Source organism: Nerophis lumbriciformis, linkage group LG01 (genome assembly GCF_033978685.3).
Source record: "Nerophis lumbriciformis linkage group LG01, RoL_Nlum_v2.1, whole genome shotgun sequence".
In the NCBI taxonomy this organism is placed as follows: Eukaryota; Metazoa; Chordata; class Actinopteri; order Syngnathiformes; family Syngnathidae; genus Nerophis; species Nerophis lumbriciformis.
In genome coordinates, this window is record NC_084548.2 from 27,434,058 (window position 1) to 27,452,500 (window position 18,443).

Sequence of the window (18,443 nt, forward strand, 5' to 3'; positions counted from 1 at the left end):
GGGGAGGATGCCGGACAGACCTGGCAGGCCCAAACGCATTGTGAGGGTTTGCTGGGAACGCCTGGCAGAGTCTCCTGTCAGAGAGAGTTTCAATTCCCACCTCCGGAAGAACTTTGAACATGTCACGAGGGAGGTGCTGGACATTGAGTCCGAGTGGACGATGTTCCGTACCTCTGTTGTCGAGGCGGCCGATTGGAGCTGTGGCCGCAAGGTAGTTGGTGCCTGTCGTGGCGGTAATCCTAGAACCCGTTGGTGGACGCCGGCGGTGAGGGATGCCGTCAGGCTGAAGAAGGAGTCCTATCGGGTTCTTTTGGCTCATGGGACTCCTGAGGCAGCAGACAGGTACCGACAGGCCAAGCGGTGTGCAGCTTCAGCGGTTGCGGAGGCAAAAACTCGGACATGGGAGGAGTTCGGGGAGGCGATGGAAAAAGACTTCCGGACGGCTTCGAAGCAATTCTGGACCACCATCCGCCGCCTCAGGAAGGGGAAGCAGTGCAGTGTCAACACCGTGTATGGTGGGGATGGTGCTCTGCTAACCTCGACTGCGGATGTTGTGGATCGGTGGAGGGAATACTTCGAAGACCTCCTCAATCCTACCAGCACGTCTTCCTATGAGGAAGCAGGGCCTGGGAAATCTGTGGTGGGCTCTCCTATTTCTGGGGCTGAGGTTGCCGAGGTTGTTAAAAAGCTCCTCGGTGGCAAGGCCCCGGGGGTGGATGAGATCCGCCCGGAGTTCCTTAAGGCTCTGGATGTTGTGGGGCTGTCTTGGTTGACAAGACTCTGCAACATCGTGTGGACATCGGGGGCGGTACCTCTGGATTGGCAGACCGGGGTGGTGGTTCCTCTCTTTAAGAAGGGGAACCGGAGGGTGTGTTCCAACTATCGTGGGATCACACTCCTCAGCCTTCCCGGTAAGGTCTATTCAGGTGTACTGGAGAGGAGGCTACGCCGGATAGTCGAACCTCGGATTCAGGAGGAACAGTGTGGTTTCCGTCCTGGTCGTGGAACTGTGGACCAGCTCTATACTCTCGGCAGGGTCCTTGAGGGTGCATGGGAGTTTGCCCAACCAGTCTACATGTGCTTTGTGGACTTGGAGAAGGCATTCGACCGTGTACCCCGGGAAGTCCTGTGGGGAGTGCTCAGAGAGTATGGGGTAACGGACTGTCTTATTGTGGCAGTTCGCTCCCTGTATAATCAGTGCCAGAGGTTGGTCCGCATTGCCGGCAGTAAGTCGGACACGTTTCCAGTGAGGGTTGGACTCCGCCAAGGCTGCCCTTTGTCACCGATTCTGTTCATAACTTTTATGGACAGAATTTCTAGACGCAGTCAGGGCGTTGAGGGTATCTGGTTTGGTGGCTGCAGGATTAGGTCTCTGCTATTTGCAGATGATGTGGTCCTGATGGCTTCCTCTGGCCAAGATCTTCAGCTCTCGCTGGATCGGTTCGCAGCCGAGTGTGAAGCGACTGGGATGGGAATCAGCACCTCCAAGTCCGAGTCCATGGTTCTCTCCCGGAAAAGGGTGGAGTGCCATCTCCAGGTTGGGGAGGAGATCTTGCCCCAAGTGGAGGAGTTCAAGTACCTCGGAGTCTTGTTCACGAGTGGGGGAAGAGTGGATCGTGAGATCGACAGGCGGATCGGTGCGGCATCTTCAGTAATGCGGACGCTGTATCGATCCGTTGTGGTGAAGAAGGAGCTGAGCCGGAAGGCAAAGCTCTCGATTTACCGGTCGATCTACGTTCCCATCCTCACCTATGGTCATGAGCTTTGGGTCATGACCGAAAGGACAAGATCACGGGTACAAGCGGCCGAAATGAGTTTCCTCCGCCGAGTGGCGGGGCTCTCCCTTAGAGATAGGGTGAGAAGCTCTGTCATTCGGGGGGAGCTCAAAGTAAAGCCGCTGCTCCTCCACATCGAGAGGAGTCAGATGAGGTGGTTCGGGCATCTGGTCAGGATGCCACCCGAACGCCTCCCTAGGAAGGTGTTTTGGGCACGTCCGACCGGTAGGAGGCCACGGGGAAGACCCAGGACACGCTGGGAAGACTATGTCTCCCGGCTGGCCTGGGAACGCCTCGGGATCCCCCGGGAGGAGCTGGACGAAGTGGCTGGGGAGAGGGAAGTCTGGGCTTCCCTGCTTAAGCTGCTGCCCCCGCGACCCGACCTCGGATAAGCGGAAGAAGATGGATGGATGGATGGATATATATGTATACAGTATGTGTGTATATATATGCATATACATACATGTACATATATAATTTATATATATATATATATATATATATATATGCATATACATACATGTACATATATAATTTATATATATATATATATATATATATATATATATATATATATATATATATATATATATATATATATGTCTTAATAAGGTTATCCAAAAAATAGTGCTCGATACCGTAGTAGAGCGCAATATATGTATGTGTGGGAAAAAAAAAAATAAAAATCACAAGACTACTTCATCTCTACAGGCCTGTTTCATGAGGGGGTTCCCTCAATCATCAGGAGATTTTAATGGGAGCATTCACATACCATGGTTTGTATAGGGCACAGAGTGGGTGGGTACAGGCTGGCGTAGGGGCGTGGTGATTGGCTCATGTGTTACCTAGGAGGTGTTTCCGTCTGTGGCGGCATGCTGATACAATTTCGCTGCGCTTGTTGAGGGATGACAGGTCTGGACGGTATATAATATACAGTTTCTCTTTCAAGCATAGGTTGCATCTTTTATTACCACTATTGTAAGGTGTGCTGGATGCAAGAATTTGCCATGTTATTGAATATTCAACATTATTGTCTTTGAGGTCCCAAATGTGTTTGCTGAGTTCTGTGGTATTCTGCAGGTTTTGGTTCCTGAAAGAAGCCTTGTGATTGTTCCATCTGGTTTTAAACATTAAATTGAGCTACAGCTGCATGAACAATATACGACAAATTATCTCAAACCACAACAAAACAATTTCAAATGAGCCGTCGGCCCCCGGACAGAGCGACCCCGAAACCAAAAAAGGCTGCAACTGCCGCAAGAAACCTGATTGCCCTCTCAACGGGGGGTGCTTACAAACATCAGTTGTCTACCAATCTAAGGTAACACGCAAGGACATTAACACATCCGACACATATGTAGGATTAACCGAGGGAGAGTTTAAAACCAGATGGAACAATCACAAGGCTTCTTTCAGGAACCAAAACCTGCGGAATACCACAGAACTCAGCAAACACATTTGGGACCTCAAAGACAATAATGTTGAATATTCAATAACATGGCAAATTCTTGCATCCAGCACACCTTACAATAGTGGTAATAAAAGATGCAACCTATGCTTGAAAGAGAAACTGTATATTATATACCGTCCAGACCTGTCATCCCTCAACAAGCGCAGCGAAATTGTATCAGCATGCCGCCACAGACGGAAACACCTCCTAGGTAACACATGAGCCAATCACCACGCCCCTACGCCAGCCTGTACCCACCCACTCTGTGCCCTATATAAACCATGGTATGTGAATGCTCCCATTAAAATCTCCTGATGATTGAGGGAACCCCCTCATGAAACAGGCCTGTAGAGATGAAGTAGTCTTGGGATTTTTTTTCCCACACATACATATATATATATATATATATATATGTGTGTATATATATATATATATATATATATATATCTATACATATATATACATACATATATATATATATATATATATGTGTGTATATATATATATATATATATATATATATCTATACATATATATACATACATATATATATATATATATATATATATATATATATATATATATACATACAGTAGAGAGAGAGATGGATGAAAAAAATACAATATACAGTTAATAGTATAAAAAATTATATAGTATGAATAATATTAGTCATAATAGTAATAGTAATATAATTTAAAATGTTCAATAAAAGGCCTAATTAATAAGGTATCTCTTTTAACCATATTTTTTTCTGCATATTAACAGTCTTTACAGTCCAGCTCTCAGGTAGGCTGTTCAGGCAGGTGGGGACCATAGTATCAAATGGATATATAGATGGACGGACGAACAGAAAGACAGACAGACAGACAGACAGATATTGAAGTGTTTTGAGTACAACATCCAGATACTGACAATGTTTTGTGTTTTGTCGTATTCGTACATATAGAATGTAACCAGGCAATTAATATCCAACCTTGTTTCAAAAACACTGTTTATTGTATTTAAACATTCTCATCATGTCGTATATGCTTTTGTGTAAAAAGGAAGGGCATGGCCTAAAGTGAATAACGCCTCATGTTAAGGCGTGCCTATACTCCTTAGACAACGTCCTTGAATCATGATGGAAAATAAATATATTTATACAAGTTGGAAGAGTACACATACAGGCTCGTATCATTAAGTGTAAGCTTGTCGGACATTTTCAGGTTGTAAAAATAAGCTTATAAATAGTCCAAAATGTCATAATATTCATTTGAACTGTTTGTCATACAAAATGTCACAGCACGCTTTTTGTCCTGACTTTTACACAGTATTGTTTCGACTGGTTCCTCTTTTGTGTTTCCTCTGCAGATACCTTTACTGCCGGTGGGGGTGGGGCAACGAGGCACACTTGCAGACGTATTCCAATTAGTAGTGTTTTAAACAGTGATTTTTAAACTCTAATGGTACACAGGGTTCCTCTAGTGGTAGGCCAAAGAATCATTTGATAAAAGTACAATGTTTTATTCTCCTATATTTAAACACAGTGTTACAATTCAAACTGTGTGCAATGTTACAGTGGCCAAAATATTGAATATACTTGTAAAATAAAACCTCTGGGTGGGTTTTAATGAAAATGTAGGCCTATTACGCTACTGTATTTCACTGTTGGTCATTATAGTGGTACTTGGAGAGTCAAGTGTATTCTGAGGTGGTAAAGTTTGAGAACCGCTGTGTGGAGGGGGGCGTGGTCTGCGGGCCTGCCGCAGAGCAGGGTGTGTAAGGACCGGCCTCGAAGCACAGCTGGTAGGTGATTGGATTACCCAGCTGGGCATAATCATCCAATGCTTATTAGCAGCAGCCGGGCCGAGACACAGTAGTTGGAGTTGGAGTTTGAGCCAGACAACCCACACATGTGCCCAAGACCACGCCGCAAGAGGGAGAACAGCCGAAAGACTGAAAAGTTGCTGAAAAGAGTGCTGACCTGGCGCGTGTGCGCACCATAAAAATATTATTGCACCTGACTACCGGGCTCTCAAGAAGGTCTGTCACGATCAGGGGAACCCACAAGAGGGCAACCTTTACACGCTGGTTTAAAACCACAACGTCTGTGGCAGGGAGAAGCTTATTTGTTCTCCTGCATCAGACTGTTTTTTTTAAATAATATATTGGTGACTGTTTTATTTCAGAAGTTATTTTTGTATCAGTGAAACTTAACAAAGAGATATTATTTCAGGCATAATAAAACATAACCTGAGAAGCATATCTGAAATTGTGTCTTTGGCTATAGAAAGTATTTTGTTTGATAACAATTTTATATCACAGATGATGCATATTTTTTGTGTATTCAAATTATAAGGCATTTTTGAGTATTGATTGATTGAGACTTTTATTAGTAGATTGCACAGTACAGTACATATTCCGTACAATTGACCACTAAATGGTAACACCCGAATAAGTTTTACAACTTGTTTAAGTCGAGGTCCACGAGTAAACAGTGAGTATGATTTAGATATTTCATTGCAGGGCCGATTGTCTTGGTTTTGGATAATGGAAATGTGATCACCCTAACAATACCAAGAACTGAGTATGTGCATCACTAGTGGTATTCAGGCTGCTTCTGGGGATGCGCCAAATAATCACTTGATTAAAGTACAGTGTTTTATTTTGCTAAATTCAAACACAGTATTACTGTTCAAACTCTGTGTAATGTTACAGTGCCCAAAAGTATTCAATATACTTGGTAAATAAAACCTCTGCCTTGTTTCAATAAATACTTAAGCCTACTATGCTATTGTGTTTTAATGTTGGTCATTATGGTGGTACTTGGAGAGCCACGTTTTTTCTAAGGTAAAAATAAGTTTGAGAACCACTGCTCTAGTATTTTTCCATGTAATTTTGTATACTAAGCAGAATGTTCACACTGATTATTTGTCTTCCATCTGTTCTTGTTGGTCTGCTTCTGTTGCAACTTTTTGTCTAGTAAATTCTTGATTTGGTAGCTTTGCGTTTGTCCTTTTGCGATGGTTCGTTTACATGCCGACGTGAGTTTTGATTAAATATTTTTAAATTCTGTCCGTGCATGCTGGGTCCAATCCTACACAAAACATTACACATACTTTGAAAAGTTTGATGTTGAATTTAATTGTCGGTTGACTGAGGACATTGTGATCAACAACAGTCAAAGGAAACCTGAATAATGTCATTAAGTACTGTGAGGATAACCGGACAGAGTGAGGATACAACACTTGTTTGCCATAAGGCACTCCACTCACTCACCTTGCCTTTTTTTTGTATTGTTTCCCCCTATTGGTTCCTTTTGTGTGTTTCCTCTGCAGATGCCCACTTCCAATGAAGGGTGGGTAACTGAAACACACTTGCGTCAGTTTCCCAATCAGTGGCGTTGAAAAGCCCCAAGTACTGACATTCTGTGGTTTAAAAAAAAAAAAGCTTCAGTCTCTGACCGTCTTCCAGTCGTCCTCGTTGCTCCGCTCCTCCTTTTTGCCCAGTAAGTCTTGAGGTTAGGGATGTCCGATAATGGCTTTTTGCCGATATCCGATATTCCGATATTGTCCAACTCTTTAATTACCGATGCCGATATCAACCGATATATACAGTCGTGGAATTAACACATTATTATGCCTAATTTGGACAACCAGGTATGGGGAAGATAAGGTACTTTAAAAAAAAAATTATAAAATAAAATAAGATAAATAAATTAAAAACATTTTCTTGAATAAAAAAGAAAGTACCGTAAAACAATATAAAAACAGTCACGTTGAAACTAGTAAATAATGAAAATGAGTAAAATTAACTGTTAAAGTTTAGTACTATTAATGGACCAGCAGTACGCACAATCATGTGTGCTTACGGACTGTATCCCTTGCAGACTGTATTGATATATATTAATATATAATGTAGGAACCAGAATATTAATAACAGAAAGAAACAACACTTTTGTGTGAATGAGTGTGAATGGGGGGAGGAAGGTTTTTTGAGTTGGTGCACTAATTGTAAGTGTATCTTGTATTTTTTTATGTTGATTTAATTAAAAAAACAAAAAAACAAGCAAAAAAATGATACCGATAATAAAAAAAAACGATACCGATAATTTCCGATATTACATTTTAACGCATTTATCGGCCAATATTATCGGACATCTCTACTTGAGGTGGTAGTTTTTTTTTTGTTTTTTTTTTTTCAAAGCGTCACTTTTGGTCATCATTTTTTATTCCTGTTAACTGTGAGTACCAGATTTTTGTATTTGAATTTTTGACAATTGTGTGTTTGCAATCCTACAAAAAACTTACTTTTACATTCATCCTTCAAATCATACGGCCGTACAAAAACAATGAACATCTACAGTGTCACATGAAATAAAAGCACTATCAGTGTGCGTTGATGAAAACGTTCGTCCATCAGTAAGGTCTCCAAACGGCCTCGACGGAGGCCATGTTTGCAGGGGAGCTACTATGGCTCGACTCCACCTCCACGCCCACCCCATTGTTTTGATTGGGCAGAGACGGGTGCAGGAGAGGCGAGCCGGTGGAAGCGTTGGTGCAAGGCGGCAGTATTCTCGGCGGGGAACGTGAGTCTCCTCCCCCCGCCATCATGGAGAACTGGTAGGAGCCGGTGGTCGTCGAGTAGTACACGTGGTACGGCGAGGTGGACTGAAAGGGCCTGTTTTGCGGCTGGTGCGGCGCGTTTGACGGGTATGGCGTTGGCAGGTAGGTGTGGTACCTTCCAGCGGGTGTGGTCGCCATGGCTGTTGCCATGGTGATGCCTAGCGTGCCATTGGAGACGGGGTTGTGGGGGGGCGTGTAGGTGAAGGTGGCCGCCGTGGGAGGGTAATGTACGCGCGGGTCGGAGAAACGTGGGTCCGGCAAAGAGGGAAGAGAGGTGAAAGGTCGTTCCAATGTCATCCTTGGGTCACCAAAGGTCAGGTCAGAACCTAAATGAGAAAGAATTGTGCTGACTCGGTGTTTAGTCCATAAATGTATATATATATGTGTGTGTGTGTGTTTTACCAGTAAGTCGTGAGGACAGATCACCCAGCGACGAGCGAGTTGGTGAAAGTGGATTGGCTGGGTGGATGCTGGGTGCGGCTATCTGGCCCAGGTATGGATACGATTGGTCGTAGGACCACGATGGCGAGGACTGCAGCGGTCGAGCATCTAAGAGAAATCGAATTAAAGATCATTTTTAACATACATTTTTTTATCGCACTTGCAATCATTATTTTGAGCTGGGGCAATGCCAGCTGACTCTGAGAGGTGGGATACACCCTGGACAGGTCACCTGTCAATCACACGCACTAGAAAATCACTCAGTAGAGTGCAGATCCTCGCACAGGTGGGCAGATTGTGGCCTGCATGTCGAACATAAGGAAAGCAACACTGCAAAAACTGAAATCTAAGTAAGATTAAATATCTCAAATAAGGGTGATATTTGCTTATTTTCTGTCTAATAAGATAATTATTCTCACGAAGCAGATTTTATGTTAGAGTGTTTTACTTGTTTTAAGTGTTTTGGTACTAAATTATCTCAGTAAGATATTACAGCTTGTTGCTGAGATTTGATGAAACTACATTGAATAAAACATGCTTGAAACTAGAATATTAACTGTTGCAAAGCTGTGTCATCAACACTCACAAGTATAAAACTGCTTTTTCAAAGTAAGAATTTCTTATTTCAAGCATGAAATAAAAAATCCTGACTTTGACACAATTGTGTCTCATAATTAAAACTTTGCTGTTTTATTTTCAATGAAACAATAGAACATACGCATATATACATATATATATATATACATATATACACATATATATACATATATATATATGTATATATATATACACACATATATATATATAAATATATATATACATACATATATATATATATACATATATATATATGTACACATATATATACATATATATATACATATATACATATATATATATATATATATATATATATATATATATATATATATATATATATATATATATATATATATATATATATATATATGTATATATATATATGTATGTGTGGGAAAAAAAATCACAAGACTATTTCATCTCTACAGGCCTGTTTCATGAGGGGGGGTACCCTCAATCGTCAGGAGATTTTAATGGGAGCATTCGCATACCATGGTTTATATAGGGCACAGAGTGGGTGGGCACAGGCTGGCCTAGGGGCGTGGTGATTGGCTCATGTGTTACCTAGGAGGTGTTTCCGTCTATGGCGGCATGTTGTTACAATTTCGCTGCGCTTGTTGAGGGATGACAGGTCTGGACGGTAAATAATAAACAGTTTCTCTTTCAAGCATAGGTTGCATCTTTTATTACCACTATTGTAAGGTGTGCTGGATGCAATAATTTGCCATGTTATTGAATATTCAACATTATTGTCTTTGAGGTCCCAAATGTGTTTGCTGAGTTCTGTGGTATTTCGCAGGTTTTTGTTCCTGAAAGAAGCCTTGTGATTGTTCCATCTGGTTTTGAATTCTCCCTCGGTTAATCCTACATATGTGTCGGATGTGTTAATGTCCTTGCGTATTACCTTAGATTGGTAGACAACTGATGTTTGTAAGCACCCCCCGTTGAGAGGGCAATCAGGTTTCTTTCGACAATTACATCCTTTGTTGGTTTTGGAGTCGCTCTGTCTGAGGGCCGACGGCTCATTTGCAATTGTTTTGTTGTGGTTTGAGATGATTTGTCGTATATTGTTCATGCAGCTGTAGCTCAATTTAATGTTGTTCTTGTTGAATACTTTTCTTAGGATGTTGTCTTTGGGAAAGTGTTTGTCAATCAGATTGAGGAATTTGTGTCCAATGTTCGTTGAGACGTTTTTGCTGTATGGGGGGTTGTACCAGATGATGTCGTTCCGTTTTCTGTTCTTTTTTGGCTGGTTTCCTGGCGTGGGTTCATAGGTGAGGGTGAAATTGTATCCGCTTTCATCAAGGGCTTTTTGGTACGGGGGGGTTGCTTGGTCAAATTCAGCTTTGCTAGATGACAGCATCGATAGCCTTTTATTGATTCCGGTAGGTATTCTTTTCGTGGTGGTGGGTGGGTGGTTGCTGTCATGGTGCACGTATTGGAGTGTTGTGTTGGGTTTCGTGAATGGTTGGTAGCTGTTATTTCTCAGGTTGAAAGTGACGTCAAGGAAGTTGACGGTTTGCTTGTTGGCTTCAATCGTGATCCGTAGGCCGTTCTCTTTGAAAATTTGGCATATGCGCTTCTTGGTATTCTCGCTGCTCCTTGGCGAGGCGCGACACACTGCCAGTCCGTCATCACGGTAAATACCAAGGTTCAGATTGAGGCTAGCGAGCTGGGAGAGGAGGAAACTCCCAACAAGTTCACACGTTTCTGCTCCGTCAAAACTTCCCATAGTGACGTCAAATGTTGCATTGCATTAAAATCTCCTGACGATTGAGGGTACCCCCCCTCATGAAACAGGCCTGTAGAGATGAAATAGTCTTGTGATTTTTTTTCCCACACATACATATATTGCGCTCTACTACGGTATCGAGCACAATTTTTTGGATAACCTTATTAAGACATATGTATATATATATATATATATATATATATATACACATATATACATATATACACATATATACATATATATAACATATATATATATATATATATATATATAGGTGGCGACTTGTCCAGGGTGTGCCCCGCCTACCGCCCGAATGCAGCTGAGATAGGCTACACTACACCCCGCGACCCCAAAAGGGACAAGCAGTAGAAAATGGATGGATATAATATATATATATATATATATATATATATATATATATATATATATATATATATATATATATATATATATATATATATATATATATATACATATACATATATATATATATATATGTATATATATATATATGTACTGTATATATATATATATATATATATATATATATATATATATATATAAAAATACACACGTATATATGTGTATATATCTTTACACATAAATGTGTCATGACGTGGACTTTTACGCAGCTTACTGCGAGGATTGTTTTCCCGGGATGCAATCGAACTAAACCAATCATGGCTTGAAGGTAGGAACATGATTTAATCTTTACTATAAAAAGTACAAACAAAAAGCGCTCACAAGGCGGAGACACAAACTTAGCGTATGAAACAAAAAACAACCCGAAGGCGATGGTGCCTAACGCACGTGAAAGCAAAGGCAAAAAAACTTAGGACATGAAAAACTCGCTAACTGTGACATGAAACATGAAACTAAAAAACTCACTAGACTGTGGCTTGAATAAAGAAACACTTACGTGGCATGGCATGAAGCATGAACTATGGTATGAATCGATCATGAAAAGCACATCAACAGAGCATGAACAGAATATCAATGTCGCCAGGCAGACTAACTGAAAATGACAGGCTTAAATAGTCTCTCCTGATTAAAAAATGTGCGCTCTCCTGATTAAAAAATGTGCGTGAGACCAAACACATGAGGCAGGTGAAACTAATCAGTTGTCATGGTGACCAAACAAGGGAGCGTAAAAACAGGAACTTTTTAAACAAACAGAACAATAAAACATGATCTAAATCACAGATCATGACAAAATGTGTATATATCTTTACATATAAATGTGTATACATATTGATATTTGTATATATGTATATATGTTTATATGTATATATGTATATTTGATAATTTACAATGTTTACAATATGTACATATATAATTTGTACAATGTATGCACACACACATATATATCTGTGACGTGCAGTCACTAGAGGCAGGTGAGGCGGGGCCTCACCTGCCATCATGGAAAGAAAAAAAATGTAAAAAGAAAATTAATATAATAATAATAATTAAATTGTTATATGTATCCAGTGATTATACTATAAAGTTATTTTCCATTTAACTTCACCAGTTTTAGATTATTTTTATTCAAAATCGCTGAATTTTCACATTTGCCGTTCAAATACTGAGAAGAGACGGTGCGGTGAACAGCAGCCAGTGGAGGCACGTCACTCAGTGCCTCAACATGGATTCCGGACTCGGCTAACTGCTGGCCTGCTATGCAGTGAGACTGTATTGCTATATGAACTATATTATACATTTCCATAGTTTAGTTAGCTGAGGTATATAATGTACAGTGTATTTTGTCAACAACTGTATGTGTGTAACGTATTTCTTGTGCTGAGCGATCATAAAACGGCTGCAAAAGACGCACTGGCTGAGGCTCCAGTAGCCCCGCCTCCTGCACCCCCGCCGTAGAATTGTTATATCAACTAAAGCCCACACTTAAACTTTCCATGTGCAAGATTGAATCTATTTAAAAAAAATATTTCATAAGAAGCCAAAAAGTGCAAAAACAATAATGTTCGTGTTGGAGGAGTTGTGAATGACTGCAGGGCCACAACATTAGGTACACCTGCAGACTGCAGGTGTATCTAATTCACAACTCCTCCAACACGAACATTATTGTTTTTGCACTTTTTGGCTTCTTATTAAATAGCTTTTGTAACCTATTTTTATGGGCTTTCCTCTTTGTGATGTTAAGTTCCTGTTATGCGCTGTTATACAGTATATGCCTTGAGCTCTTATTTTGAAGGCGCTAAGAGCGGAAGTGATGTCACGTTGCGGAGGTTTTTTAAAGAAGGTAAATAAAGTGGTCCTCGTGTAAACTGGAGCCTCCGTGTTTGTTATTTTGTAGTTTCATACAGTATAGGCGACATTTATAAACCCTCGGTTACACTTTTTTAAATAGATTAAATCTTGCACGTGGAAAGTTTAAGTGAGGGCTTTAGTTGCGGCGCATGGACTTAATTTCTAAGTAAAGGTAAGACCATAATAACGTTTTTTTATTAAATGTGCTTTTTTGTGTGCTACAGTTTGTACATGTAAAGTTAAAGTTAAGTTAAAGTACCAATGATTGTCACACACACACTAGGTGTAATGAAATGTGTCGTCTGCATTTGACCCATCCCCTTGTTCAGCCCCTGGGAGGTGAGGGGAGCAGTGGGCAGCAGCGGCGCCGCGCCTGGGAATCATTTTTGGTGATTTAACCCCCAATTCCAACCCTTGATGCTGAGTGCCAAGCAGGGAAGAATGCTGGTATGAGCTTTTAAACATAACCCGTTAACTGCTGCCAATCAAATGGTGAATAAGATACTCTTTAGGGTTCATATGTTTGTAAATCTGACTGTGATGAAGTCAGTGCCTCACCAGCCATCAACCTCACCGCACGTCACTGATATATATATATATATATATATATATATATATATATATATATATATATACATATATATATATATTGTACATATTATATATATATATATACATATATATATATATTGTACATATTATATATATATAATTATATATATATATATATATACATATATATATATATATATACATACATATATATATATACATATATATATACATACATACATCAGGCCTCCGTCAGTCATAACGACTATGGAAACTGCGCCAGTCCAGAGGTCAAGTTTAAACTCAGCGACAACGCCTGCTGTGGCTGATGAGTCCAATGTGGTAGAGGCAAACACGGCCACATTTACTGCAGATGTAGCTGGAAGGCGCAACTGCAGGAGTGCGTGTCTTCAGCTTGGTTCTTTTTTCATTGGCTGTGGCATGGATCTTTTCCTCTCCAGTCTTCAGCTGTTTGTGAAGGACACTGCGCCATTTGCTGCGGTCAGCTGCTGCATCTTCCCAATGTTCAGTGTTTATGTCCAGGGCTTTCATGTCCCACTTGCAGACATCTTTGAAGCGCAGTTTTGGCCGGCAAACAGATCTCTTGCCAGCAAACAGATCTCTTGCCAGAGGCAAGTTCGCCATACAGGATGTCCTTTGGGATACGTCCATCCTCCATACGGCACACGTGGCCGAGCCAACGCAGTCTGCATTGTCTGAGCAGCGTGAACATGGTAGGAAGACCAGCGCGTTCGAGGACCTGGGCATTCGTCACCTTCTCACTCCAATGGATGCGGCGGATGCGGCGAAGGCAGCGCATGTGGAAGGTGTTCAGTTTGCGCTCCTGTTTGGAGTATGTTGTCCATGTTTCGCTGCCGTAGAGAAGAGTGCAATGCAGGCGTTGTACACTGCCATCTTGGTAGGAGTTGTCAGCTTCCGGTTCTCCCAGACGCGGGTCGTGAGGCGCCTTAGGGTTGTGGCAGCTTTGCCGATACGTTTGTTGATCTCACCATCGAGGGACAGAATGTCACTGATGGTGGATCCCAGGTATGTAAATTGGTGTATGACTTTGAGTTGGTACTCATCGATTGTGATGGCTGGTGGAGTGTCTACTTCCTGACTCAGCACATTGGTCTTTTTTAGGCTGATGGTAAGCCCGAAGTCTTTGCAGGCCTGGGAGAATCTGTCCATAAGGCACTGGAGTAATTGTTCAGTGTGCGAAATGACGGCGACATCATCAGCAAAGAGCATGTCCCGGATGATTGTCTCACGGACTTTGGTCCTTGTTTTAAGACGGGCTAGGTTGAAAAGTCGGCCGTCAGATCTGGTACGTAGATATACCCCTTCTGTTGCAGTCCCAAAAGCATGTTTGATGAGCAGGGCAAAGAAGATGCCGCAAAGGGTAGGAGCAAGGACGCAACCTTGCTTGACTCCGCTCTTAATGTCAAATATATGTATGTATATATATATATATATATATATATATATATATGTATATATATATATATATATATATATATATATATATATATATATATATATATATATATATATATATATATATATATATATACATATACAAATATCAATATATACACATATATATGTAAAGATATATACACATATATTCATGTGTATATATATATATATATATATATATATACACATATATTCATGTGTATATATATATATATATATATATATATATATATATATATATATATATATATATATATAGATACAAATATCAATATATACACATTTACATGTAAAGATATATACACTATATACGTGTGTATGTATATATATATATATATATATATATATATATATATATATATATATATATATATATATATATATACATATATATTACCGTCATGTTGAGTTCATTTAGTTCTTACCAGCAGACATCTGTGTATGGGCGGGGCTGGAGAACGTGGCAGAGTGCAACGAAGCCGCAGCCGACTGGCGTGTGTTGCTGACGGAGGCCTGGTGATGGTGATGATGGTGATGCTGATGATGGGGGTGATGATGATGGTGTGGGGGCGTTACTCTCATAGAGCTCCGCCTCAGTTGCTCCAACTCGGTGAGCCTCTCGGAGAAGGCCAACGACCCGGGCTTGATGTCATCCATCTTTTGGCGATGACCTGAGAGAGGATTCATGACTGAGCTTGTTCTCTAACCTGACTTCCTCTTACACACACTTCCTCGTGCGTGTGTGTGTCTGTGTGTGTGTGTGTGTGTGTGTGTGTGTGTGTGTGTGTGTGTGTGTGTGTGTGTGTGTGTGTGTGTGTGTGTGTGTGCGTGTGTGTGGTCGTTACAGATGGTAATGGTTGAGCATAAGCCCGGAGAGGAAGTTAATGTCTGCATCAATCACTTTAGAAAGCTCCAAGTGTCTATGAAATACTGCAGACTTCAAACCAAAATGTTTGAACTTTGACTACTTTGTGTGTTCAACATTGACAATTCATGTGTTCCAAATATTCCCTCAATCAACCCCATTAAAGGTTGAGCTTCGCAAGGAGCCCTGCAGGACACCACTTTTCATGCGTGACTCACGTCGTGGCTCTCTGGGACCGTCCACAGTGATTTTGATGGCTCTCTGGTAGGTCGCCACCTGGGGGGGGTTGGTGAACACTGTGATGGTCAAAGTGAAACTCTTACCTGCCAGAAGAAGAGCGTAAAGAAGCCAAGAGATGATATTTAATACAAATATCAAATATTTACCGCATCCATGATGGCATGTAGCATTTGTTTTTGTCCCTTGATCAATGTCTAACATATTTAAAATAGTGTGAAGGTAAAGTACCTCTTGTTATGTTTGTGTTACTCTGTGTGTGGTTTATGTGCAAACTTTGTTCCACGCTTACGTGATCTGAAAACGTTAGCATTCCATGCTAGTTTTGCTAGCATTAATCAAACCTTCATTGTCTTTGCAGCCCAACATATCACATCCCAATACATGAAAGAAAAATGCAAGTTTAGTAGTTTATTAGTTAATAAGTATACAGGAAATCCTAGTTTTTATTCCTACCTAACAGACCACGGCCCGTGGGCCATTTACGGCCCCTTATGAATAAGATTTTGAAACTGGCATTTATAAATGGTTGATTTATATAGGCTAGTAAGGTAAAGTTTTGTACCTGATAAGTTTCGGCTATCTTGCTTCTGCAGCCTTCATCAGAGGTATCACGTGATGTTAGCGTGACACCTCTGATAAAGGCTGCAGAAGCAAGATAGCCGAAACTTGTCAGGTACAAAACTTTACCTTACTAACCTACCATATTTTTCGGACTATAAGTCGCAGTTTTTTCATAGTTTGGCCGGGCTCCAGTGCGACTTATATATGTTTTTTTCTTTCTTTATTATGTATTTTCGTCAGGTGCGACTTATACTCCGGTGCGACTTATACTCCGAAAAATACGGTATATAAATCAACCATTTATAAATACACATTAGTAGGCTAAATGAACGTCTTCAACATTGAAACTGGCATGTCGGATGTTTACAAATAATTTTGTAGCCGCCAAACTGTAGCCGCCTTTATGGTGTGCATTGCTGTTTTCAATTTACCGTAAGTCTTGGACAAAAAAAGGTATTTCAATAGTTGCATAGGATTGCGCTTTTGAGTGACATATGAGTTATTCCGGTAATCACGTCACAGCAGCTCAGACGAGGCACCAAGTAGAGATGGGGCGGTGTTTGTTTTAAGCGCAGCCAGCCTGAAGCACGAGTGTCAGTGACAGACGAAGAAGCAGGTTTTTACAACAAAGTTATTCAGAAAAGTGATATTATATCAGATTGTAGGTGGTTTTTTTTACCCAGTGTGTTCATATTTTGTTGTGTTCCTCGCATTTTTGTTGCAATTTGCAATGTGTAAAAGATGTCGATCAAGGAGAATGGTCTGAGAAGTAAATGCGGAGCGACCTTCATAGGTTGTTATTATTTAGTGTTTTATCGTTCATAGTTAAAATTGTAAATCCCACAATCTTTATTTGAGTTTGAGTTTGAGTTTATTTGGAACATGCAAGCATACAACATGATACATCACAATTTCCAGTTTCTCTCTTCAACATGTTCGAAAAGGAGTAGGAAGAAGAAGAGCTTATTTAATCCTACCCCTTTTCTTTTACATAACAGTTGTTAAGATATTTGTTCACTTCCTGTTCTCAATTTATTCACAATATACTCCATAAGTAATCACAATAAAAATAAATAAATAAATAATACTCAGTGAAGTAAGTCATATTTCATATGATGAGATAAGTAAGATTATTTTGAGAATGAATGAATGGATGGATGAAATAAATTGAGAATGTTTGTAATGGTTCTTGTTCTTTGTACTTTGTAAACACTTTAAGTTTGAGGAGTTTCTTGAAGTGGATCATATTAGTACATTGTTTGATTACTTTGCTTAATCCATTCCATAATTTAATTCCACATACTGATATACTGAAGGTCTTTGTACGTGCATACAAATGTTTTAAATTAAATTTTTCTCTACGATTATATTTCTCCTCTTTTTTTTGAGAAGAATTGTTGTATATTCTTGGGTAGCAGGTTATTGTTTGTTTTGTGTATAATTTTAGCTGTTTGCAAATTCACTATGTGGTGGAATTTCAGTATTTTTGATTCAATAAATAAAGGATTTGTATGTTCTCTACATCCAACATTATGTATTATTCTAACTGATCTTTTTTGTAACACCGTTAGTGAATGAAGTGCACTTTTGTAGTTATTTCCCCATATTTCTACACAGTAACTCAGATATGGTAACACTAGCAAGCAGTAGAGAATATGAAGTGATTTTTGTTCTAGAACATGTTTTGCTTTATTCATTATTGACGTGTTTCTCGCTACTTTATGTTTTATATTTTTTACATGAGATTTCCAGTTCAATTGATCATCAATCATTATACCTAGAAATTTGGTTTCATTTACTCTTTCAATTTCTACTCCGTCTATTTGTATTTGTGTTTGAGTTTCTCTTCTACTGTTACCAAATAGCATTATTTTAG

At 40.0% G+C, this 18,443-nt stretch overlaps 1 protein-coding gene across 3 annotated transcripts in view; it reads right to left on the minus strand.

The window, feature by feature from the left end:
* Positions 1 to 6,323: 6,323 nt before the first annotated feature.
* The window catches only part of runx1 (RUNX family transcription factor 1), a 52,703-nt gene continuing 40,583 nt past the window's right edge, over positions 6,324 to 18,443 (minus strand). For all 3 annotated transcript variants that reach the window (XM_061978498.1, XM_061978505.1, XM_061978510.1), the window contains 4 exons: positions 15,985 to 16,089; positions 15,327 to 15,572; positions 8,232 to 8,378; positions 6,324 to 8,155 (listed from right to left, as the gene is read on the minus strand). In XM_061978498.1, coding sequence (XP_061834482.1) covers positions 7,623 to 8,155; positions 8,232 to 8,378; positions 15,327 to 15,572; positions 15,985 to 16,089 — 1,031 coding nt within the window. In that variant the 3' untranslated portion in view covers positions 6,324 to 7,622. The remainder of the gene's footprint in view (positions 8,156 to 8,231; positions 8,379 to 15,326; positions 15,573 to 15,984; positions 16,090 to 18,443) is intronic.